The following is a 27,110-nucleotide window of genomic DNA, read 5'->3' on the forward strand; positions in this document are numbered from 1 at the left end:
AGGAAGTAGCTGGCGTCCACTAACCATTTCCATTTGTATAACACAAATGTAATATCAAGGAAGAACAAAAAGGGGTAACTTAACTACTTGAAGAGCAAGCTCCTGCATCAAAATCTTGGGATGCTTCCAACTAAATCTCTGGACCTATGAAATGAGAGTTAAGCCCCTTTCCCAGGGCAACTTTCTTTATACTGAACATTCACTACTGAAACAATGCCTCGTGAGGATTCATCCTCTAATAGACATAGTTAGCAATATCCTTTTCTGGTATCTGGCCCTTAAAATTTGGAAAAGACAAGCAGCTAGCTACATCCCTAAAATATCTGGCTGCCGCTTACTGCTCTCACTTCCTCAGGAAGAAGAAAAAGGGAAAAACATAGAAAGAGCTAAGAATATTTACCAGTCAGAAAGGAACATAAGAACATAAGAAAGGCCGTACCGGGTCAGACCAAAGGTCCATCTAGCCCAGTATCCTATCTACCGACAGTGGCCAATGCCAGGTGCCCCAGAGGGAGTGAATCTAACAGGCAATGATCAAGTGATCTCTCTCCTGCCATCCATCTCCACCCTCTGACAGACAGAGGCTAGGAACACCATTCCTTACCCATCCTGGCTAATAGCCATTAATGGACTTAACCACCATGAATTTATCCAGTTTTCTTTTAAACTCTGTTATAGTCCTAGCCTTCACAACCTCCTCAGGTAAGGAGTTCCACACGTTGACTGTGCGCTGCGTGAAGAAGAACTTCCTTGTATTTGTTTTAAACCTGCTGCCTATTAATTTCATTTGATGACCCCTAGTTCTTGTATTATGGGAATAAGTAAATAACTTTTCCTTATCCACTTTCTCCACATCACTCATGATTTTATATACCTCTATCATATCCCACCCCTTAGTCTCCTCTTTTCCAAGCTGAAGCGTCCTAGCCTCTTTAATCTCTCCTCATATGGGACCCGTTCCAAACCCTTAATCATTTTAGTTGCCCTTTTCTGAACCTTTTCTAGTGCCAGTATATCTTTTTTGAGATGAGGAGACCACATCTGTACGCAGTATTCGAGATGAGGGCGTACCATCGATTTATATAAGGGCAATAATATATTCTCAGTCTTATTCTCTATCCCCTTTTTAATGATTCCTAACATCCTGTTTGCTTTTTTGACCACCTCTGCACACTGCGTGGACATTTTCAGAGAACTATCCACGATGACTCCAAGATCTTTTTCCTGACTTACTGTAGCTAAATTAGCCCCCATCATATTGTATGTATAGTTGGGGTTATTTTTTCCAATGTGCATTACTTTACATTTATCCACATTAAATTTCATTTGCCATTTTGTTGCCCAATCACTTAGTTTTGTGAGATCTTTTTGAAGTTCTTCACAGTCTGCTTTGGACTTAACTATCTTTAGCAGTTTAGTATCATCTGCAAACTTTGCCACCTCATTTTTTACCCCTTTCTCCAGATCATTTATGAATAAGTTGAATAGGATCGGTCCGAGGACTGACCCTTGGGGAACACCACTAGTTACCCCTCTCCATTCTGAGAATTTACCATTAATTCCTACCCTTTGTTCCCTGTCTTTTAACCAGTTCTCAATCCATGTAAGGACCTTCCCTTTTATCCCATGGCAGCTTAATTTACATAAGAGCCTTTGGTGAGGGACCTTGTCAAAGGCTTTCTGGAAATCTAAGTACACTATGTCCACTGGATCCCCCTTGTCCACCTGTTTGTTGACCCCTTCAAAGAATTCTAATAGATTAGTAAGACATGATTTCCCTTTACAGAAACCATGTTGACTATTGCTCAACAGTTTATGTTTTTCTATGTGTCGGACAATTTTATTCTTAACTATTGTTTCGACTAATTTGCCCGGTACAGACGTTAGACTTACTGGTCTGTAATTGCTGGGATCACCTCTAGAGCCCTTTTTAAATATTGGCGTTACATTAGCTAACTTCCAGTCATTGGGTACAGAAGCCGATTTGAAGGACAGGTTACAAACCTTAGTTAACAGTTCCGCAACTTCACATTTGAGTTCTTTCAGAACTCTTGGGTGAATGCCATCTGGTCCCAGTGACTTGTTAATGTTAAGTTTATCAATTAATTCCAAAACTTCCTCTCGTGACACTTCAATCTGTGACAGTTCCTCAGATTTGTCACCTACAAAAGCCAGCTCAGGTTTGGGAATCTCCCTAACATCTTCAGCCGTGAAGACTGAAGCAAAGCATCCATTTAGTTTCTCCGCAATGACTTTATCATTGGAGGAAGTGGCAAAACTGCAGAGCAAACCCTTAAAGATCTGCACCTACTTAAGTATTATGCTGTAAAATCAGGGTTTATACCACATCCCACCGCACCTAGGGTGAAACAATTACCTTGCTGACTGCAAATATTCCATAGTGCAGGTCACACCGAGGAACATTCTTGCCCTTTGTGTCATCCCAGACTTGCCTGTGCTCAAAGGCAAGGTGGATCCCTTCTGCTATTGAGCTACCCCATAGATATGCCTCATTCAAACAATCCACCCTGCTTGTCCCTACACTAATTTAGGGCAATAGGGACCCTCTTCTTCTCTATGACTGCCCTGTGAAGCAGTGGGAAGCAGCCAGAATCACCATCTGCACATGACTTTATCCTGCTAACACCCCTCCTCCACCCACAATAAGTCACCTGACTGGGGTCATAAGCCTTTCAGCAAAAGCATAGGTCTCTCTTCTGTACCCCATGAGCAGTGCAGTGCTCTTGGTTGCTTTCCCCTTCCTCTCTCTCTCTGCTTGGCATCAAAGGCAAATGCAGTAATGTTGGGTCTAGGTGCTCCTCCCTCCTCTCCAGCCACATTTTAGAAGCTGGATGACTGTTCTAGCTGCCTCTTCTGTGGCTATATGGACAGCGGCAGTAGGCCATCTCTATCCTTCCCCTGCTGTCCCCTCACACGCAGACCAAAAGGAAGGGCAGCTGAAATCCATGCCATTCTCCTTTAGAGATACCCAGAAAAGGCAGTGCCAGGCTTTGTGCATGGCAAGCCCAGCACTCTGAGGCTGAGAGTGTGCTGTATCTCCATCTCTCCCTGAGGGGAGCTTTATGGGAGAATGCTCTACAATCACATGGTGTAGTTACTGCCCCTATGGATCTGTTAAGGATACAGCTCACATGGTTCCTGGCAGCAGGGTCCTATGATATTGCACAGGAAAGCAGTGATGGCAGAGCCTTCCCTTCAGGGAATTTCTGTGACAGGTGGTGGGGCCAATCTACTTTAGAGATGTTGTGGTCTGATATTAATGTTTGACCTTGTTGCTTCAACAAGATTAGTTGGCCAAGTGCAATATGAAGTCCATGTTTTACCTACTCCTTGATACCCCCCTCTCACTCCCACAAAAAGGATAGTTTCACAGTTGATGGAACTTGCTAGGTTGACAGAGGAATGCCCATGGGCAGCTCTTACTTGTGAAGCCATTAGCATGTCCTTGGAGTAGGAGAGAGCAAGGTAAATGGGCTTTGATGTCCTTGGGACATTGTTATTCAATTTTCATGGGACCAGTCTCCCAGGAATCTAGATGAGGGTGAGGCATATCTGGAATCTTTCCTTTGGTGGACAAAATGAACATCGGGTGTCTTCTTCAGGCATTTCATGTTCTGAAGTTCTTCTCCATGTTTGGTTGCAGAATGAGATGTGAACAGGAAGTTAGTACTATGGACTGTTGAAATTGTCTATAATGTGCAGGGGATGTTGTGATCTCAGAGTTATGGGAACCATGTGAGTTTGTGTGCTGAATCACATTCAGCAAAATGTGAGTTTTCAAACACAATGGAAGTAAATAATACTATTGCAGAATTTGTGTCTCACTTTCTAGCGGCCACATTTCAGCAACTAGCTCCAGAGGGAGAGGATGAACCAGCCAAGATGGAATACCACCTCTGGTGTCTTGTTGCCTGACATGGTGGATCACATGGTCTCCTAATTATTGCTTATTCCAAGGGTCAGCCTATGGTTGGGAGATCAGCTATGAAGACCTCTTGTTTAAACTATTCTTTGTTCATTATATTGATGGTTAATTATATTTGATAAAATTGCCCCCCATCCTGATTCGCTTTCCCTTTTGCTCATGGCCAGACCCTTTACTTTCTTTCTACTATGTCCCCCAAATCTTCTCTTAAAGAAAGCTGGAGTCACAATGTAGAACTGATAAATGAAATTGTTTTTAATTGTTCTCTTTATTAATGGAACTTCATAAGTAAAGTTTTATGAATGAAACAACATTCATTCATAAACCAGGTTACCCCAATAACTGGCTAATTGACAGTTAAGATGCTTGTTAAGATCCATAGCTGTTCAGCCACTTGCTCTTGTAAATTTCACTGTCAATCTAATTCCTGCTTAAATCATTGACTTGCACTGTTTCAGTATTGTAACTTCTGTTCACCATTCATTACACTTGACTACATTGTAACTTCTGTTCACTGCCATCCACTACACTTGTCTATATTTTAACTTCTGTTCACTGTTTGCCATCCACTACACTTGTCTATATTGTAACTTCTGTTCACTGTTTGCCATATTGTAATTCAAACCCCATTTTAAAACGCTTACTCCATTTTGTAAGGGCTTGCTGCAACCTTCATTTTTGCAAACCCTGCTGTAATCTTATTAGTTTAGTTTAGATGTGTGAATGTGGTATGTATGGATGATGGAATCAACCTCCAGTCTCAGCCTGTTCTGATGAAATAGAGTTCAAACACTAACGGCTGAAGATGCAGACAAGAGCCCTAACAAAGTAAGAAGAGTCCACCCCAAAAAGAGAAGAACAAAGGTACAATAGAAGGAAGATCAAAGCCAGGTCCCAGGCTGAAAGTCACATCTGCAATTGACGGGTGATCAATCACCAAACCCAGAGGCAGGGTGACACAGCAAGACCTATAGACTCTGGATTCAAACTAAAGCCTACAAAAAGGATGGGTGAGAAGGAGAACTTTGGAGGAGGGTAACATTCTGCTGCCAACATGGAAGGGCATCGGTGCATGCCCAACAGAGACCCAGCTCGTCCTTGTGCCTGGCTTTCCTGGCCAGTTAGCCACCACAAGCTACGAACCCAAGCTACAAACTCAAGCCACAGACTCAAGCTATGTTCAGGACTGGTAACTATGCAGCAGCTGCAGAACATCTGATGGATGTGTGTGTGTATAAGGATTAAGATATTAGTTATTGGTCATAAATCAAATTGTTATCATAATAAATGTGGCATCTTTGTCTTGTCCCCTGAAAAGATCCTGTGTAGTTTTGTCTGTATAACACCACGTGTTTTGCTGCCTTCCCCTCCTCATATTCATCCCTCTCCCCCGACCATGTATTGGTTGGGAAGTTTTCATTTACATTTTTGTCCCCCACCTCCTCCAAAAAATCAGGAACACTTTTCTGACACAAATTTTGCTAATTTTTAACACATCTTTGCATTAGGACTTGCCAAAAGCTATAAAATTCTAGATCTTGATTTATCCTAATCTTGCATTATTAGTAAACATAATGCATTTTCTAAGATGAACTCTTGCGTGGGATGGGAGAAATAAAATTATATGCTGTTCTTATGATATTATGAATCAACTAAAATGTTCTGTTGCAATCAAGTATGAAATACCAGTACTCACAGTTAATGTCCGTACATTTTTTATTTTAACAGTTGTATTTTAAACATGTTCTTTTTGTAAAAAAAATAAAGGTGGAAAAATCATTCAAACATATTTAATATAAAACATTACATATAAATAATCTCATGCACTCATAGCCATATATGGTAATCATCCCAACCCTATCAGTTGGGATTATATATTATTAATTAATAAGTTATTAGAGTGCTGACATTGTGCTTGCATTGTACAAAATAGAGGAAGACTGGCTTTCTTTCCCATGTAGCTTATGATCTACATTCAAACTGGCTGTATCTGGAACTCTCATTTTGAATTTCATACAAAGGGACAGAAGGATTGGGCCCTAATTCTGAAAACTAACTCAGTTCAGAGTTGTAATAGAGTGGGCAACAAGATGGTGCAGATTTTAAAACAATTTTTTTTCCCTAGAGTGGATTAATGTTGAAAGTTTTTGGGTAAGTCCATTTATAAACATTTACAGTTCTGAATTTAAGAAACCTCAGCATCTTTTAATGTGCATTGTGCTTTCTCCACTTTGTGCATTGCATAGAAAAAAAAATATCCCCAAACATATCTGTAAAAAGCCTTCCAACCGAATACACTTTGGTGTACAATAGACTGTGTGTTCCTCGTTCAGTTATCAGCATTGAAAGTTACAAATTAACATCTCTTAAAATGAGCAGCCTAATTAAAATAATCAAAGTGTAAAAACAAGTAACTAGAAATTTAGGGAAAGTCACAGTCAAATTGTAACAGGGCCATATTCATACTAACATTTTCCTATCCTATATTAAGGATGCAGTATATACAGTGCTGGGAAGACTGTATCTTTCAGATGTGATATAAAACGGAAGCCTTGTCCACAAGTGGTCAGTAAAGCTCCCTGGACATTTTTTTCTCCCAAAATTGTTTTCTGACCAATTCCAGCCTGAATAATTGCATTCTTTCTACCTAAATCCCCCAGCAGTTTTAATAGAAAATGCCATTCTACACCCGCTCCTAAAGATAATGAAATGATCCCTGCATGTAAAAATCTAAAGTGCTATTATAAAATCATTTTGTGTAATTTCTTGATATGATTTCTTGCAATATACAACACAGCGATCAAAATATAAATGCCCTGTTATCCCAGCCTGGCAAATAACTACTTCTAGCTAAATAGCAGCACATTTTTCCCTCCACCCTACTATGTTGTGCAAACTCCAAAACCTAATTGGGATTTAAACACAGGTTATATATTTTTATAAAGTACATTTTAATTTTAAAAAGAGTATTAATGGAACGTTAAAGCATAGGTTTCAATGTCCAAAGTCAGAAAATAAAAGTTAAGGCTCCTCATTAAATGTTAATATAAAATATGTGCATGATAGTGAGGTAGTGTTTGTGAGAAACATAACTTTTTCATTTGCTGACTTTATACAAACATTTAAAGTTGCATAATTTGTTTTACATTCATTTACTATTATGGTACTGTAATTAGTAATTATTGCAGTTTTCATTAATCCAATCTTCTTGTTTTTTTTGATAGCTCATTTTCAAATTAAAATATATGTTGACAAAATAACTTATTCCTGTAGCATTATGTTGCCTATCAAGTGACAAAACAAAACATTTACTGTCAAGTTTTATAGCAAAACACTCCCAACAACAACAACAAAAAAGGACCATTTTCCATTCACTTTGGAATACTTCTTTCTGTTGCAGAATTTGTAATTATGGATCCAGTGATGCAAACTTTAAAAACAGTGGTCTGCCTTGATCAGTGGAACCCTTGTCTGAGTAAGACATAGTCTGGATTTCATTTTTTAAATATAAAGATATAAATATAAATAATTTATATAATTACTTAAATAAATAAATAAATAAATGTACTACAATTCAGCGGATCTCTCTTTCATTAGCAATGTGGGGTTGATATCCTCCATTGAGGAGCTTGAGGAACTGACGTTAATGGTGGCCGTTTCTGTGGCTTCAGAGTTTAGGACATGGAAGGCAGTGATGGGACAGCCCTTCACGTTATTGCAGATGAGCTTTTGTAGAGAGGCAGTATTGATTATTTCAAAGCCCACTTTTCCGCCAAAGGTGCTTGGTTTCCAGTACTCTGGAGAACAGATAGCATTTCCCATCAGCCCTTTCAAAGAGAATGGTGCTCCAAGTTCCACCATGGTCTCACCAAAGATGGCACCAGGACGAGGCCTTTCTACTAGAAGGCCAGGGTACAGCTCCATAGCATCAATGTCTCCATAAAGCTCTTCTAATTCAGCTGCCATTTCTTTTTCTCCTGTAATAATTATTAATAAATAAGAATAGTAAATGGAAAATCCCACCTTTTAGCACTCTTCTTTTGGTCTTTAATCCTACTTCCCACCACAACCCAAGTTTATATAATCCTGGAAACAAACAGTGACCCATCTACTGTATTAACCATTTGTAAGAAAAGGCCCCATTAGAAAGAATAGCTCTTACCTGTAAGTTCCTCAAATGACTTAAAAGGTTTCATTAGGAAGCGTTTTCGGTACTCATTCAAGGACTGGTATCTCATCTGTCTGCTTTGATCAATTGAAGCCTTAGCTACTTTCTGTACTGCAAAAGGAACGTTCTTACCCCCAGCAACCTATTGCAAAAAAAAAAAAGATACAAAGAATAATAAGAACTCTAGGTAAACTCCTCACAACTTTTATAGTTTGTATAAACTTCGGGTGGAATCCTGCTTGCCTTCCTCAGGCAACATTTCCATTGAGTAAGGAAGTGTCCCTTGAATGGCTTTTAGCCCTACAATTTCCATTAACACTGGGAGAGTACCATGGCCCAATTGATAATATACAGCTATTGTATTGCACTTCTCTGAGAGTGCAACCTGCTACAAGTAGATACATTTGTTAAGGCCCAGAATTGCTAGGATTTTAACTTTACAACTGAAATTCACTATAAAATGAGTGCTATTTTCAAGTAAATAATATTTTTTGCCAGATTATATCAAGCTTTGGAAGAGTTTTTCCTTTTCCTTTTTTAAATTAAAAGGCCATTTTTGACCTGACCCTGAAGCCTTCCTACAAATAAAACTCCCATTGAAATCAGTGAGAGTTCTGTCAGTATTAAGAGTGAAGAATCTGGACAATAACATTTAAAGTGCATTTGCTTTGGTAACTCCAGTACTAGGAAGAATTAGATTTTACTATTTGAACTAGGAGGTATCTTTCTTTTTCACAGAAGAAATTCCAAGTAAACTTTTACCCAAGTCTCTGGCTTATGTTAATTGGCACACAAAAATTCTAGACTCTGTCCAAAAGCTAAAAATCTTAGTAAGAATATTTACCCTGCCAGCAATTTGCTTGGAGAAGGATTTCACCATGTGGGAAAGGCCATGTTCCACCATGATAGAGTTGTTGTAGAGAAATTGCTGGAAAGTGTACTCCTGGTCATGGATCTGAAAACTGTCAGGCAGAAGTGGGTGCCAGTGGTACAGAGTGTTGAATTCGGCTGCAATTCTATTCTGATATTGAAATTGCTGGTTAAACAGCAGCTCGGGATCAAACTTCAGCTTGAAGTAGTAGCCACTCAACTGCTGCACGTAGTCTTCAACAACAATCTTGATGGTCTCTCCTGTTAGTTCAATGAAACAGGGAAAATGTGTATCAGTTTTGTTTGCTTGAACAATTCTGAATGTTCAGCCAACTTTGTAAGAAAGGATATAAATGGTGGTAAAATAGCCAAGGATTGTTCTAAAATAAATATATTTTGGGGGAAGATTCATAAGATGTCAAAGATTTCTTAATGCTTTGTAAACTCTTACAAACTCTTATAGAAGTGAATAGGGATGAAAATGATAGTTCTAAAATGTAATAAACATTTAGAATTTAGTAGCGAAGTGTGTCCTTTCTATAATTTCCTTTAACAATTCTATAGCAAGGACATAATTTGCTATTACGTTCTATAGGATTTTTCTGTAGGGAAAACATTGCCAATTTTATCCAGAAAAAGATATAAATATCTCAACGCAATTCTGAGTTGCTGTTTCTGTCAAATACAACTATCTCCTTTTAGTATACTGTTGCATTCTTCATTTGGGGACAACCAATTAGTTGTCTTGCCCAAATGGAGTGTGCATAAACATTAACATGAAAATAAATGTCACTGGCTAGAGACCATCATTTTGGGTTAGCTTTCCAGTAACTTCCTAAATTCTAAACCGAATAAAAGCTTTTCTCTTAACCTGTAACAAAGAGCAGCGATTGCACTGAAGATAAGACATTTTAGCAGCAGCTGAAGGTCATCCGCTGCACATGCCTGACATTTGAGAATTAGGCTATGTCTACACTTACAAGCTTATAGCGTCACAACTGTGCCGCTGTAAGAGCGCTTGTGTAGCCACCTTATGCCAACGGGAGACAGCTCTCCTGTCTACATAATAAAACCAGCTCAACGAGTGGCGGTATCTATGTCAGTGGGAGACATAGCGCTGTGCACACAAGTGCTTATGCCGGCAAAACTTATTTTGCTCAGGAGGGTGTTTTTTTTTCCACATCCCTGAGCGACAGAAGTTTTGCTGACATAAGTGCTAGTGTAGACATGGCCTTAAACTCACCTTCCTGCTTCCTCACTATGCACCTCACAGTTCTATTCTCCTTAGTAAAAGAAACAGAATGCAACTTGATTTAGGAATTCTCCACTGTTTGATAGTCAAGATACTGGTTACAATGAACTGTTTTCTCATGAACTGTCAAATGCTGAACATAGGTCATGAAAACTTAAAAAAAAATTCATTGTGATTTGATTTAACAAACTAAGTAAATTTTGTTCTATTATTAAACCTCTTGAAGCTGCCTAGGGGAGGAAAAACCTCCCAGATCATTGTAACATGTTGATAACTTTTTTATGTACTGTATAATTAATAGCTGTTTAAAAAAACAAAAACAAAAAAAACAAGGCCTCCATTTTCAAAAGTGGACTAGTGATTGTTTCCCTCTGTTTTTGGGTGCCTAGCTTGAGACATCTTAAAGAGACCTATTTTCAGAAAGTTCTGATCTCCCTAGGCTCTGAAAATACCTTTAAGGTATTTTAAGCTGGCCCCCCAAAATAAGGAGGCACACAAAATCACTTTTGAGAATGCAGCCCCCTGAAGCTGTGCTCTATATCTGTGTAAAATAGTTTAATATGGAAAGTCTGATTTTCACGTTTACTCACCTATCAATATGAGCCTGGTAGTTTGGAAAAGCTGCTCATCATTCCATTCTGGATGCACCTGCTTAAGGATGTCACAGACCCGATTGTGCTCTCTGAGCCATATTGTGGCATACATCATTAAACCTGGGACCAAACCAAACACCTCATTGCCTACAGAAAATTGCAGGTGCTTAGGAACATGAGGTGGGTAGATCATTTCTGCCTGAGTGTCCTTCACAGTGGGAGGGTACATTTCTCCATCAATCATCTGCAGTTAAAAAAAAAAAGGAGAGAGAGAGACTAAGAATCGCTGACGATATATAGACGTTCTCCAGTATTTTATTTTTCCCATTCTAAAAATACAGACTGTGGACCAAATTCTGCCCTTGTATTTATGTGTGCAGCTCCTACTGAAGTAAATGGGACCTGCTAACACCATGGCTGAATTTGGCCCTCTGTGTTTTAACAAGATTCATACTATTAACAAATGTTAATTATAAAATACCATTGTTCTCCTATTAGACAATAGGAATTTTAAAGTGAAACACACCTGATACTTCAGCTTTCCATCCTTAAGTAGCCTCAGCTTAAGTTGTCTATCCAAAGTCTCTCCATAGACGTGGTTCAAGTCAACCTATAAAATAAAAGTATTTGAAACATGAAGCCAAACTACATTTCTGGTCATTTTAGGATGACTCCAACTCCTGTTTAAGTCAATGGGAGTTGGATTGGGGCTTAAATGTTTGCATATTAAGAATACTATGAGGATTGGCACCCTATGAATACCTTACATAAAGATTTAAAAACAAAGTCAGCTTTTTTGTTAGAAATGGATTAAATAATGCATAACAACGAGTTTTTAAATTCTCAGTCAGTTCAAAAAGACTGCTTCAAACATGTGTCTAAAAGAATGGACAGCCTGGAAACTATATAATATAATATTGTAAGATTCTTGTGGACTTTTAAACTGGAATTGGTTTTAAAGAAATAATAGATACTCATGTGAAATAGTTGCTTTTCAACAGCAAAGTCTCTTTTAAAAGTGTAGCACATGACAATTATTTTACAGTACTGTATATGCCTTTTTATGCATGATGGAAACAGTCCAACAGAAAAACTTTTGGGGTCTCAGTAGATATGGATGGCTTTGTGTGAAAACAATAACACCACATTTGGAAAATTAAGACTGTGCAGATAAGGAAAATTAAATCATTTGGTATTTTTGATAGAATTATTTAGGCTCCTATAGTCTGGACCGGAAAAGCCTCCATCTTGTTGAACAACAGTTTTGCCAGCCTTAGGACTGCAGTGTCAGGCTTTCAGTAATACAAAGAATGCTGCGTAGTATGTGCATCACAATGTTTATGTAGCTCCTAACATTCTGAAGGATGTTGTTCTTGCCACAAAGGCTGATTAAACTTTGCTGCTCTTTTCAGTGAGAGTCACAACTTTATGATCTTACCCCATGGCCGAGAGCTTTGGTGAAGGCTGGCCCTTTGTGGTGATCTGTCTTAAAGAACTGGTGGGTGAAATGTTGAGCAAAGAACGTGAACATCATATTTGTGCCTTGAGGATCAGGAATAAATTTTTTCCTCAGCAGAAATTTCTCCACAACTACTGCAGAATCTGGGAGCTCCTTCTTACCTGTAATTTAAAATCATATCAGTTTATTTTCCCTTACATTTGGAGGAAATAAGACTTATTTTATTATTCAATCCAGCTATGTCATTTTCTCCTTAGAACAAGTATCTATCATATATGAAATCTATGAGCTAGCTCCACAGTGGAGCTACTTGATTTATACCTGCTGACAACTTAGCTATAACTTTTACAAACCTTACTCACTTGATTTAAAACACAAGTTGATTGCTAAAAATCTTCATTTCTGCTATATTGAATCTGCAGCTCAGCCTTTTCAATTTCTTTCTTTTATTTCTAGCATTTAGCTCAATAACTACAGTTGGAGTCTGTAAATCATTACTTAGTTTTTAGCTCTTTGTACAGTATATCCAATATACTATTTTACAATATACTGTTGCAGATTTCAGAGTGTAGCTCTGTAAAAAATAGTCTCTTAAATGTTTTCCAAGAGGGCAAAATAAATTGACTCTCCCACACTCCACAATCAAACATTGGAAATCTCTTTTATTCCTTACCTTTAACACCCATGGGTGTTGGGCAGTCCAGTGCCACTGGTGGGAGGGCTCTAGTATAGAAGGAAAGGTTGGAATAGGCTTCCCAGTTTTTGTAACCATACTGGCTGTTGTACGTTGGTGGACTGTCAATCAAATGTGACCTTGCTAAAATTTAAAAAAAAAAAAAAAAAGTATTTTTAATGTTGGTCTTAAAACAGTAAATTTAATTTAATTAAGCTACAAGGTCAAATCCTTTCCACCTTACTCTTGTAAATAGACCCATTGATTTCAATAGGATTACTCAAATTAGTGAGGTGATAGTATTTTGGTTATTTTACCGTAGAAATGGGGCCAGGCTTATCAAGTTTGCCTCCAGATATAAACTTTGCCAAAATTTGCTGGTGTGGGATATAGCGTTTTGTTTCACCCTGTTACAGTGATAAGGGGCAAGCTATGATGTTTCAATTTGAGTCTGAACCTCTGCCCAATGTGAAGTATGGTGAGATCCAGGCTTTTTGCTTGGAGCCATCCTTATTTAAGAGCAAATTTACAGCGTGGTACTTTCTAGTATTAAAACCTTATTTAATGGAAAACGTCAGTGTATAATATAGTGTTTGAATCACTACATTCAATTATAGAGATGAACAAATTATATGCTTTTTAGCTGTCATAATTTTTGTTTTACAAAAATAACAGAATAATTTTGATCAATGGTGGACCCCATAAAAAAATTCCCTTTCATCTGTTCTCCCACTCCTTGTGGTTGCCTCCTGATTATGAGGTGAAATGTATGCCATGCTTCTGCTTTCTACATCTCCTGTTCCATATATCTAAAGTATGTATGTATGTATATAAAATCACTAAGCAACACAATATTTCCTTAAACTCTTGTGGCCAATGTCTACAACTGAAGGATAATAGCACAAGGAGGATACTTACATGTCAATACATATCTCATGATGGAATCACGGAAGAAGGGAATGCTGTTTATTATATTCCAGACGCCTTTGAAGTGAGTGAGGATGTAGTGGACAGTGTTCGGAGTAGGTTTCAATGACTGTTTCACCCAGGTCAAGAATTCCGCTGTGAGCATTGAGGGGAAAGATTAAGAATATTGTAAATTATTTATGAGGACTAAATAATATGCAAATCTGAAAGTAAAATACTGCAATATTTTGCAGCTTTCAAGTTTCATTATTGTTAGCTATAAAAACATAACTTTCAGACTTACGTGTAGTACAGTTTTCCCCATAAAATCCTGTCCTTGTACAGTCACATTCATATCGGTCAAAACCTGTCGTCATACACACTCCTCTGTTCTGGCATGGGTTTGAGCAGCAAGGATTAGCTGCAATGAAAATTAGAGTAATGTTAATAAAATAGTATTCGGAATGCATAAATCGATGTTTTCATCTCCCTCAGCAACGTTTTAAGAGCTATGTAAGCAATTTCCTGAGGAATATGGCAGAAAATAAACAAACTGTAGGTAGGTCCAATTCAGACTAAACCCTGCACCGATATACTTAAAAGCTATTAATATAAGAAGAAAAAATATTGACGGTTGTTTATGGGTGATTCATTTTCAGTTGGTATTGTATGTAGGAGGCATGGCTAGAGAATTGATGACCCCTCTCAGAATGTTCAGATCATCTCTCAATATCCCATTTAAAACTTGTAGTATAACTACAAGTTTTGAAGGTGGCAAGAGAGAATGGGGAAAATGAAAAGTCATAATTTCTCTAGGCCTAATTCTGTTCTCAGAATTCAATGAAAGTTGGGTTCAATAATAAGTGGGCATAATTAGGTACTGTGTTAGCTATTTATAATTCCTTTAGCTCCAAATCCTAGATTTACCTATTTCCTAGCCCTAAACCAGATTCAGTGTTTTGTGTGTCACTTCCCAATCTTGACTCCCCAGAGCACTGGAGAAATTTGGATGCTACCTGAAAATTTGCAGCTGGTGCCCATCTCTACTAAGAATCTCAGGAGCAACTTTTACATGGTAAATGTAAATCAGAGAGGTTGGGATGTGACATCAACATGATATTTTTAATAATATAATACTAACAACAACAACGTAAGAATGGCACACTAGGTCAGACCAATGGTCCTTCTACCCTGTGGTATCCTGTCTTCAGTGGCCAATGCTAGGCGCTTCTGAAGGAATTAACAGAACAGGCAATCATTGAGTGATCCATCCCCTGTCATCCATTCCCAGTTTCTAGCAGCCAGAGGCTAGGGACAACCCAGAGCATGGGGTTGTATCCCTGACCATCTTGGCAGCTCCTGGATTACAACTCATGAGTTCTGCACTGGCTCCTATGTCAACTGTGTCACTATAGCACATTCTTATCCCTGAGACTCCATTTCTTAAAAGCGTGGGGTGTCATCAGTGCTATTCCAAAGGCAGTGGCACTCGTTAGAAAATTAATTCTGAATCTCGCTCTCCCTGTAGCCCCCTCAAGGCTGTGCCTCCATCCAAGTCTCAGAACAAAGAGAACACAAAACGCACCATGGCAGCCTCAACTTTGGGAAAAGGACAGCGCAAAGCACTGCAAACAAATGCAAGCGAAGGCAGTTCAGCCGCGGCTCTGAGACAGAGAAGGTTTGAGTACTAACCTGCTTGGCTGAAAGCCAGGAGACCGAAGATTAAAGTGCAAGGCACAATCATATCCCAGTGGTTCTTCACGGGAGGAAACTTGCTGCTGCGTAGCCCTGTCAAGTTCTGTACAGACAGCTACTTCTGCTTTCTTGCTCCTTTCACGGTGTGTTGTAGATTGCGTGCACGATTAACTGCATCCTACTTATGGACCAATGAGTGAGTGACGTAAAAAGTGCATCCGGAAATAGCGCTCATATCCAATAAGTCATCTGAATTAAATGGGAATTTCCTTGAGCATGTGAAGAGGAGGGAAAGGTGCCCCCTCCCCAACTTCCTCCCCAGCTCATGGGATCGGGGGAATCCCCAACCTCTTCGCACCCGAGACTGTTTCCCATGCGCCCCCCCCCCCCCCAAACACGTGGGATGAGTGTTTCTCTCTCACACACACTGTTCCCAGAGGATCTCTAGATTTAGCAAAAATCTGGAACACCAGGTTTGAGCTCCTTTGCACCTTGGAGGCTCCATCTCCCAGACTCTTCTGCCAGGAATCGGCCGTGCCGCTGCCCTGCTCTCCCTGCCGGCTCCCCAAGCTGCTGGCGTGAAGGAGCTGCAAGGGAGTGGGGAGTCCGCTCTTCCCAGGCGCGGTTCGTTCGTGCGTGGCTCCCAGCACAAATGTAGCAGCCAAAGAGGGACGGAGAGAATCGATAGCACCCTTGCTTTGTTTTCTTTCCTGTAATCATCTGGCTCTCCCAGCGCTTCAGCCGCGGCAGCTTTCTTCCAGTTTTCTCCTCTACAAACAAAACATGAGCGACCCCGATTGAAATTTGGCCTCAATATCTCTCCCTCCACCTCGAAAAAAAAATCGCCTCCCTCCCCAGCCCCTTAAGAGAAGCCAAAATAATATCTACTTTTACATTTTGTAATTGCTTTGGGAAGTCTCCCTACTATGAGCTCAACTCAACTCAAAATAGACCACAATATTTTCTACATCAGTTGCGCTCAACCTTTCCAGACTACTTTACCCCTTTCAGGAGTTTGATTTGTCTTGCCTACCCCGTTTCAGCTCACTTTAAAACTCCTTGCTTACAAAATCAGACATAAAAAGAGAAAAGTATTACTGAAAAATTGTGTACTTTCTTATTTTACCATATCATTATAAATTAGAGATGGAAAACAAAATTATATTGTTTGCCTTTTTAGGTTCCCACCTTTAGCTGGAGAGCTGTCCTCCCAGATTACTGCTGAAAAAAGACTCACCAGGTATATTTTTTAGGTGGAGTATTCCTTTTATTTTCCTCAACAACTGAAGAGTCAGCCAGGTCAGATCCTGGGGTTGGTATCATTTGAGCTTATACACATCACAGCTCTGTCCTTTAATCACTTCAAAATTGGGTTTCATGTGAAAGTTTGAGAGTCTTCCTATTGCCAACCATCTCCTGTATTTGTTGTAGGCATTGGTTCAAATCCTACTGTCCTTAAGCCTGTGAATAAGGCAAGCAAAGTTTGGGCCAAGGTGTCTATTTAAAAATATACATGAAATGGACAAATGGTTCCTTGGCATAAATTGAATCTGTTTTTCTGATAGCAAACTATATTTTCCCAAAAGACTTTTTCAGAATGATCACTCCTGTCAAACATTTACATTCAGATAATATCCAAAAGCTCCAGTCAGGGCTGGGTTCTGTTGTGCTGGTCAATACAGACAGACAGAGGCAATTCCTTCCAGGAAAAAAATATTACCTTAAAACAAAACAACAACAACAAAAATAACACAATCCAGATAGAGTTGGGAACCGGGATGATGACAATTATCAGATCCTCCTCCCATACCTCCCCAAAAGCTGTTAGCCAAGTTAGTCTTGATTGTCCTTGATTGTTCTTTATTAAGATTTTAATCAAATTATTATACTGTATCACTATTATTCATAGTTTAAAACAATTCATTTAAATATTAGGAGAAGGATTTCATTTAAATGTTTTAAGTGGGTCCAGTGGTCTTTATGATTTTTTTAAATGAAAAAAAAATTAGGTGAAAATTCAGACAACATCTCATTTTACTTCTGCCTAAGCATTGTCTGTTAGGATAAAAACAACAAGGAGTCCGGTGGCACCGTAAAGACTAACAGATTTATTTGGGCATAAGCTTTCGTGGGTAAAAAACCCACTTTGATCCATGCATCTGAAGAAGTGGGTTTTTTACCTACGAAAGCTTATGCCCAAATAAATCTGTTAGTCTTTAAGGTGCCACCGGACTCCTCATTGTTTTTATGGATACAGACTAACACGACTACCCCTCTGATATCTTTTAGGATAGCAGTTCAATCACATGTTTCAGTCAGAAATGATGATATAATCTTTTCCTTGCTAGCAGTGGTTTAATCCCCCACCAGCAAACTTTGATACATACAGTGAATTTAACTACATTTCTACTTAGTTCCTTCTCTTATGGAATATGTATAGGTCCTTAGTGATGACTTACCTTTATTTTATATATGTTAACTATCTTAGAAAGGATGCATAGGAATGGCAATATTCTCAGACAAATGGTTCATTTAATCTATTAGTGGACAGTACTGGATGCTTCAGAGGAAAGTGTAAGAAACCCCTTAGGGTTTGTCTTAGGCTGACCAGATAGCACGTGTGAACAATTGGGACACATTTTTGGGGGGGTTGGGGCTATAGTTGTGTATATAAGACAAAGCCCCTATATCACTCTAATATGTCTACACAGCAAAAACACCAAAATATCCAAACCAAAAAACCCATGGTAGTGAGTCTCAGAACCAGGATCAGCTGACTTGGCCTCATGCTGTGGGGGGCTAAAAATAGCAGTGTAAACTTTGGGGCTCAGACTGGAGCTGATCTCTGAAACTCAGTGAGAGGGGAGAGTCTTGGAACTGACCTTGAACATCTGCACTGCTATTTAGCCCTGTAGCATGGCCATAGGTGGCCAGACAGCAAGTGTGAAAAATCGGGACGGGGGTGGGAGGTAATAGGAGCCTATATAAGAAAAAGACCCAAAAATCGGGACTATCCCTATAAAATCGGGACATCTGGTCACCCTACATGGCCACAAAGGTTGAGTCACTTGACCCAGGCTCTGAGAGTTGCTGCCACAGGATTTTTGTTTGTTTGTTTTTCATAGTGTAGGAACATACGTAGTGGAGAATTCTAACCTGCCTCTGGAGATGTTTTTCCCCCAAACGCAATCAGTTAGTGCAGAGGTTCTCAAACGTCATTGCACTCTGATCCCCTTCTGACAACAAAAATTACTACATGACCCCAGGAGTGGGGACTGAAGCCTGAGCCCGCCCAAGCCCCAGTAAGTCTAAGCTAGCCCTGGTGACCCACTTTGAGAACTGCTGAGCTAGTGATTTGAACCCTAGCGCAGATGGTTACCTAGTCTTCAATATGAATCAAAAAGCCTGATGTGCTGAATTTGGTTTTCTCATGAAAGCAAAAGATGGTGTCAGGAGGTCTGTTTGAGTTCACTGTGAACCACAGATTTCCCATGTGACCTTCAGCAAGTCACGTAACCTCTTTTCTTCAATGCCTTCAACCATAAAATGAGGTTATGTCCCTACTTAACTGGGAGTTTGTGAGCTAAATTAATTAGTGTTTGTGAAATGCATTAAGATCCTCAGGTGGAAGCTATACAAATGGTAAGCCTTTTTAGTGGTCTGCAACCAGTGCTGATTTGGGGGCCTCCTTGATAGAAACACTAAATTTGAAGTATTTTTTTAAATAATCATAGAAAAAATGTAAAACTAGGAAATACTGCAGGGTTTCTAACTAAGGCAGAAACAACGAGGAGTACCTGTGGCACCTTAGAGACTAACAAACTACAAAAACTGAAAACTAATTTCCCCATCCTAATTTCCCCCTACTGTTACTCACACCTTCTTGTCAACTGTTTGAAATGGGCCACCCTGATTACCACTACAAAAGTGATTTTTCCTCCTGTTGATAATTGCCCTCGTCCACTTTAATTGAATTGTCTCTTTAGAACTGACCCCCAACTTGATAAGGCAACACCTTTCTTTTCATGTACTGTGTATATATATCTGCCTACTGTATTTTCCACTCCATACATCTGGATGAAGTGGGTTTTAGCCCACAAAAGCTTATACCCAAATAAATTTGTTAGTCTCTAAGGTGTCACAAGTACTCCTCATTGTTTTTGCTGGTACAGACTAACACAGCCACCACTCTGAAACCTGTAACTAAAGCAGGAGATTCAGAGCTGGCAATGTAGGAATATTATTGAAAAAGACAAATAGTTTTGCTGTATCTGGAGACTTATGTCTTAGTTACATATTGTTATATCATTCTTCACAGGGCCAGCTCCAGGCACCAGTGCAGCAAGCTGGTGCTTGGGGCGGCCCATGGAAGGGGGCAGCACATCAGGCTCTTCAGCGGCAATTCGGCGGCGGGTCCCTCAGTCCCCCTCAGAGGGAAGGACCTGCTGCCGAATTGTCGCCGAAGCAGCGGCGGTAGAAGTGCTGATCGTGGCTTTTTTTTTCCTGCCACTTGGGGCAGCAAAAATGCTGGAGCCGGCCCTGATTCTTCAATAGAATCACACTTCACCTGTGGTTCTGGGATATGCTAGGGATATAGCCAATTTTTCATCCATTTTGTTAAATTTAATGATTGTAAATATATAAAGTGTTAATGCAAGAAACAATGGGTAGAGTTCTCCAGTTTGCTATTGTCAGAATAGCCAAAGGAAAATTCCCCTTATGTAGCGGGACTCTTTGCTGGTGCAAAACTGGCGGAGACTTCTTTGCCAGTCAACCTAAACACCTCAGACTTAGAGGGTACTCCTAGAGGGACTTACTGGGGTGAGGCAGAGCAGAAGTCCCTTATGCATATCCTCCATTGGTGTAAGGTTGCTTTGGGACCTACATTAGTGGTGTAAGTTAAGCAGTTGCTCAATTGCTCTAACTTACATGGGGGCAGGATCTGATTTCCTGATGGGCCTCCTCTTCCCTCCACCATGCATAGACATAGAAATGACAACGTAAAGTATAGTGTTGTCATGACAGGTGGCATTGTACGTGTTGTTTTACAAGTTTTCTTTGCATGCGAGCAAGTTTTTAGTCTTTGAAGAAATGCTGTGTTAGTTTATTTGGTAGTCCTTTGAGAGAAGCTCTGGCAGATAGTTGGAGACAGTTCTTGGGTTAGTATAGCTTCCTGCAACCCAGCATTGGTATGTGGGCTGAAATTTCTCAAAGAGGGAGTTGCCTGAGTGCTGTTTGATTGCTGCGATTCCAGGACTGGTGTAGCTGTGTGAATTAAATATGTTACACTTTAAATATACCCAGACTCCTCCACTGGGAAGCCAACCAAGAAAGCCCCAGACATCTGCTATCAAATGACAAAGGGTGACATTGGTGTTAGAAGCGGAACGTTGCTGTTGGAATGACTGTGTTGCACCTTAGTCCTGGAGGGCTCTTGAAGAGGGTCCTAGGAAATTCTTGTTACAATTGTGCCACTAAATTGGTGGGAGGTTTGGATTGATTTCCCTGACTATCAGGGAATTGCTCCCCTCTGGATACTACTAACTCATCCTTCCCAGAGAGTTTTGACATGTCTGTGGGGCAGGATCCGTTTTTTTTCTTCTGTGTTTGCACAGCACCTAGCACAGTGGAGTTCTGGTCCATGACTGGGGCTCCTAGGTGGCTTGCCCCTGGGAGTCATAAAAATACATCTGAAGAGTGATTTTTTTTTTGGCCAAATGGCATATATTTTGGTGTGTATAGTGTGTTGTATTAAGTATAGTTGGAAGCAGTAGAAACTGACTGAATCATGCAACTAATACGGGGAAGGATTTATTGAGTGCTACTGCCCTCTTCTGTTAGATGTTTGCTTTGTACGGTGTGACCAGATGAAGATAAGTGATAGGGGCAGAGAATTTGCTATTTTATTTTAGATTTCAGAGACCATAGGTGTGTACTCAGGGCAACTAGCCTGTCCTATGCATGTGCTGCCATAGTTACATTCTATTTTTAGCATGCTAGTTCTATGAGAGCTAACATGAATGTCACCTCAAGCTGGGAATCCCATCCCCAGCTTGAAGTGTAGACATGGAAAAGAAGGCTGCAAAGGGATATGATGGCACTGTATAAATACATCCAGGGGTAAACTCCAGGGAGGGAGAAGAACTTTTTAAGCTAAAGGACAATGTTGGCACAAGAACCAACATGTAGACATGGAACATGAATAAATTTAGGCTGGAAATTAGAAGGTTTCTAATCGTTAAAGGGGTGAGATTCTGGAACAGCCTTCCACTAGGAGTAGTGGGGGCAAACAACCTAACTAGTTTTAGGATGGAGTTTTCTATACTTATTGATCATGAAATTATATGATGGGGTTACCTAAATAGCAGGGAACTGGACTCAGTGAATCAGAAGGTCCCGGCTAGTCCCATGTTCATGTTTTCTGTGATTCACACCAAAATGACCTTACACTAGGGTGACCAGACGTCCCGTATTTAAGCCCCCCTGCAGGTCTCCCAACTTTTTCTTGAAAATTGTCCCATATTTTCTGTCTGCCTCCCCCCCCCCCATCAGTACTGGTGGGTCCGGCTGCTGTCCAGATCCCTGCTCACCAGCCGCTCGCCCCTCCGTGTGAGAGAGGTGTATGGGAGTGCATGTGTGTCACCTTTCCCCATGTGAACCCTAAAGCCATAAAGATAAGAATGTAAATAAAAAGAATCCAACCATGTAGTATTTCTTTTTAACAGGGGCTCAGTCAACTAGATGCTATCTGAACATTGGTACTGCATAGTTCTGATTGATTGCTGTTGAACTCGCTTGAATACGAGTAATTTTACCATGTGTCCCATATTCAGCATAGGAAATATGATCACCCTATCTTACACAATCAAAGGGCCAAATTCTCTGCTGGTTCAAATGGGTGGAAATGCCACAGAATTCAGTGGAGCTATTTACACTTACACCAGAGAATTGGTTACAAAACTCTTTTAATGGTTTTCAAATGTTTCCCTTTCCCTTACTATTCTGGGAAGAATATCATCCTGTTTAATGATAAGTAACTTTCTGGCATGGTAAACCAGTTTTATTTCTTCAATCTGTACTTTTCCACTCTTTCATTGAAGAATACTTACTTCCTGCTTTTCAAAGCTTGTATGTGTCCAGAACAAAGATACATTCTTGAAAGAATCATTAGCAGCTTGGCCAGTACCCAAAATGTAATAGTGACTCAGCCATAATTTAGAAAGAACGTTATTGAAACACTTCAAATTTAGAGTAAGACATGGGTCTTCAGCTTTCTCATGTTGTCATATTCTATCAGTAATAGGCTTAATAGTAGGACTGGCAAGTGATTAAAAAAATTAATCATGATTAATCATGAAAAAATCACGCTGTTAAACAATAATAGAATATCATTTATTTAAATATTTTTGGATGTTTTCTACATTTTCAAATATATTGATTTAAATTACAACACAGAATACAAAGTGTACAGTGCTCACTTTATATTTATTTTTATTACAAATATTTGCACAGTAAAAAACAAAATAAATAGTATTTTTCAATTCACCTACTACAAGTACTGTAGTGCAATCTCTTTATCATGAAAGTTGAATTTACAAAGTAGGATTATATATAAAAATAACTGCACTGAAAAACAAAGCCATGGAAAACTTTAGAGCCTATGAGACCCCTCAGTCCTACTTCTTGTTCAACCAGTCGCTCAGACAAACAAGTTTGTTTACATTTGCAGGAGATCATGCTGCCCGCTTCTTCTTTACAGTGTCACCTGAGAGTGAGAACAGGCGTTCGTGTGGCACCGTTGTAGCCAGCGTCACCAGATATTTACGTGCCAGATATGCTAAACATTCATATGTCCCATCATGCTTCAACCACCATTCCAGAGGACGTGTCCATGCTGATGACGGGTTCTGCCTGGTAATGATCCGAAGCAGTGCGGACCGATGCATGTTCATTTTCATCATCTGAGTCAGATGCCACTAGCAGAAGGTTGATTTTCTTTTTTGGTGGTTCGAGTTCTATAGTTTTCACATTAGAGTGTTGCTCTTTTAAGACTTCTGCAAGCATGCTCCACACCTCATCCCTCTCAGATTTTGGAAGGCACCTCAGATTCTTAAATCTTGGGTCAAGTGCTGTAGCTATCTTTAGAAATCTCACATTGGTACCTTCTTTGCATTTGTCAAATCTGCAGTGAAAGCCTTCTTAAAACGAATATCATGTGCTGGGTCATCATTCGAGACTGCTATAACATGAAATATATGGCAGAATATGGGTGAAACAGAGCAAGAGACATACAATTCTCCCCCAAGGAGTTCAGTCACAAATTTAATTAATGTATTATTTTTTTAACGAGCATCATCAGCATGGAAACATGTTCTCTGGAATGGTGGCTGAAACATGAAGGGGCATAGGAATGTTTAGCATATCTGGCACATAAATACCTTGCAATGCCTTACAAAAGTGCCAGGCGAATGCCTGTTCTCACTTTCAGGTGACATTGTAAATAAGAAGTGGCCAGTATTATCGCTTGTAAATGTAAATAAATTTGTTTGTCTTAGTGATTGGCTGAATAAGAAGTAGAACTGAGTGGACTTGTAGGCACTAAAGTTTTACATTGTTTTTTTTCGCATTGCAGTTATGTAACAAAAAAAAATCTATATTTGTAAATTGCACTTTCACAATAATGAGATTGCACTACAGTACTTGTATGAGGTGAATTGAAAAGTACTATTTCTTTGGTTTATCATTTTTACAGTACAAATATTTGTAATAAATAATAATATATATTGAGCACTGTGCACTTTGTATTCTATGTTGTAATTGAAATGAATATATTTGAAAATGTAGAAAAACATAAAAAATATTTAATAAATTTCAATTGGTATTCTATTGTTTAACAATGCGATTAAAACTGCGATTAACCGTAATTTTTTGTGTTAATTGCATGAGTTAACTGTGATTAATTGACAGCCCTACTTAATATAAATGTTCAATAATAGATTTAGTTTAAAACTGTCAAGATAATCATCCATTAGTTTGCCTGCCTGGACTATTTAGTCTATAAACTCTTTGACTCTATTAATGTGCGGTTGAATAATGTTGAGCACAGTGGGACCCCATTCTTGTCTGGGACCTCTAGATGTCACTGAGATACAAATAAATAATAAGCAACAAGGCAAAGGCAGAGAAGCAGAAAAGTTGATCAGCTAGGGATGAATTAAGCAAGGTATGAGTGAGTAGTTCACAGAAAGGGTGTGTGATGTTGTTTGGTCAAAGAAATCGTTCTATAAAAATGTAGTTTGCACTTCCAAATTCGTAGTGAAAAAATGTTAACTTTCCTTTGTTTCTGATCTTTGATATGGCCTCCAGAATACACTAGAATCCACTTCTAGTGAATATGAGTGATGAAATTGCATCCGAAGAAGTGGGCTGTAGTCCACGAAAGCTTATGCTCTAATAAATTTGTTAGTCTCTAAGGTGCCACAAGTACTCCTGTTCTTCTTTTTGCGGATACAGACTAACACGGCTGCTACTCTGAAATTCCATTTGACATCTGTGAAGTTATAAGGGATAACATTCCTCTAGAGCCAGAGTCTTGGAGAGGGGTGGGGCACCGCAACATCCTTATGGAAGTGGAGAAGCTTGAGTTGGTGCTCCCTTTGGACTGTCACCAAAGTTATTGCTGATGGGAACTACTCCAGAAAACCAAACAGGCAATGGGGAGACTGTTTGCGGAGCCCTTGGCGGGCTGATGCTCTGAGGTAAAAGTCAGGAAATCTTGTTATGTGAATTACTGGGACAAAGGGACCAGTATGGGGGAAGGAACTGCCATGTTTGTGCAGACTTTGAAGTAAGAGTCTGCAAGAGGAGGGATTCTGTTTTGCTTATATAAGCGGGGGAATGGTCCCGCTATTGTGGGGAACTTTCCTGGCTTCTGCACTACCCCGGTGAAGTGGGCTAGCGACAGGATCTGAGTCCTTGCTTCCACTTCCTTTACCCAGAGGCCTCCCTGCCCTTGAGGTCTCCCCTTCCACTCTCCTGTTTGGCAGAGTCCTCGTAAACCCCAACAAGGCTGGGCCCAGGATTCCTGGGGGTCTTGACCCCCAACCCTGCTGTGGTCACTCAGGACAGGGGCTATGGTGTCCCCACTCTGGGATACTCTCTTTGCACTGGGCACCTCCCTGACCCACTGATCATTTCATACAATTTAAAGCAAATACAAGTGGTTTAATTAACAATTAATTTTAAAAAAGAATAAGGAAGAATGGGAAAAGTTAAAGGAAAACACATCACCCCGCTCTGTGGCAGGGGACATTACAAACAGTGTCTCCGGAATGTCAGGGCAGTTCAGTCTGTTCCTTGTAGGTCCCAGGCTCCTTCTCAGGCCCTGGCTGTGCTGCAGAGACGCTGTGGGTTGGACACTTGCTCTGGCGGTGGCCACACGCTCTCAGGCTCTAGGTGGCAGGACCCTTATTCCCAGCGTTGCCCCTGCCCTGTCAGGGTTACAATCCCCCTCCAAGTCTGGCCTGCAGAGCCTCTTGGCTGAGGAGTCTCCCTGCGCTGGGCCTGCTGCCCAGGGTCCCCCTCACTCTCCCCAGCTGCTCACCACACCCAGCTCCGGACTGCTCCAGCCCCAGCCCCGGCTCCAGCTCCACTCTGCCTCAGCCCGGCTGCTGCTGCTGCTCTGCCTTCAGCTCCCTGGGCTGCTTCTCTGGCCTCTCCGGCTCTGGTTGCTGCAGCTCTGCTCCCAGGACACGTCTGCTCTGCAGGCTGCTTCTGTGACTCTGCTCCCAACTCTGACCTGCTTCCTGGCTGCTTGTCTAGCCCCTCTGACTCTCTCTGGCCTGTGCTCTGGCTTTCGGGGCTGCAGCTCTGCTTCCAGCAGCTTAGCTCGGGCCCCTGCTCTCTCCTTAGCTTGGCCCCACTCTGTCTGACTCAGGCATTCCAGTTCACACGGAGGACGGGACCCCCCTGGCCTCCTGACTCCCTGATTAGCCTGTCCGCCCTGTCAATCAGGCTGATATGGAGCATTGGCCTCTCCCCATTGTTCCTGGGGACTGTCAGTCTCAGGCTCCTGATTTCCCATCGACCCTTCCCCTTTTAGTGCTGGGAGCTAGCCAACCAAAACACCCCCACTGAGTGTTAGTAAGGGGGCAACAGTCCCCTTACACTTAGAAGGCTCAATTGAAGAAGTTACCGCATCTGAAGGATCTTGGCAACTGTGGAAGTATTCTGATCTTTGGTGGGATAAGCTGGGCATAATGAGTAAAATGGTCAATGACCATCAAACATATTTGCAGTACCCCGATGGTCAGGCTCTAATGACAGAAAGTTCATAAAGACAAGCTCCATGGGTGCCGAACTTGTGATGCTGACGAGAGGAACTGCCTGCTTAGGCAGAGTCTTTCGTTGGATACATTTGGTGCAGGTGTAAACATGGTGGGCAATATCACCCCCAATTCGGGATCAATAGAATCAATAGAACTAGGGCCTCCAATCGCTCTACTCTCAGATGCCCCATTCGATCGTGGCAGGCCTCTAACGCCTCGCT

The 27,110-nt window shown here is 40.5% G+C and overlaps 1 protein-coding gene across 1 annotated transcript; it reads right to left on the minus strand.

The window, feature by feature from the left end:
• Positions 1–5,644: 5,644 nt before the first annotated feature.
• PTGS2 (prostaglandin-endoperoxide synthase 2) lies at positions 5,645–15,738 on the minus strand. Its single transcript, XM_054037527.1, has 10 exons — positions 15,560–15,738; positions 14,172–14,288; positions 13,880–14,023; positions 12,962–13,105; positions 12,268–12,449; positions 11,356–11,439; positions 10,827–11,073; positions 8,959–9,245; positions 8,109–8,256; positions 5,645–7,923 (listed from the first exon to the last, which is right to left on the minus strand). Exons 1-10 carry the CDS (start codon positions 15,609–15,611, stop codon positions 7,514–7,516), a joined length of 1,815 nt encoding a protein of 604 aa, XP_053893502.1. The 5' UTR covers positions 15,612–15,738; the 3' UTR covers positions 5,645–7,513.
• Between the last annotated feature and the right edge of the window lie 11,372 nt (positions 15,739–27,110).

Source organism: Malaclemys terrapin, chromosome 8, assembly GCF_027887155.1.
Source record: "Malaclemys terrapin pileata isolate rMalTer1 chromosome 8, rMalTer1.hap1, whole genome shotgun sequence".
In the NCBI taxonomy this organism is placed as follows: Eukaryota; Metazoa; Chordata; order Testudines; family Emydidae; genus Malaclemys; species Malaclemys terrapin.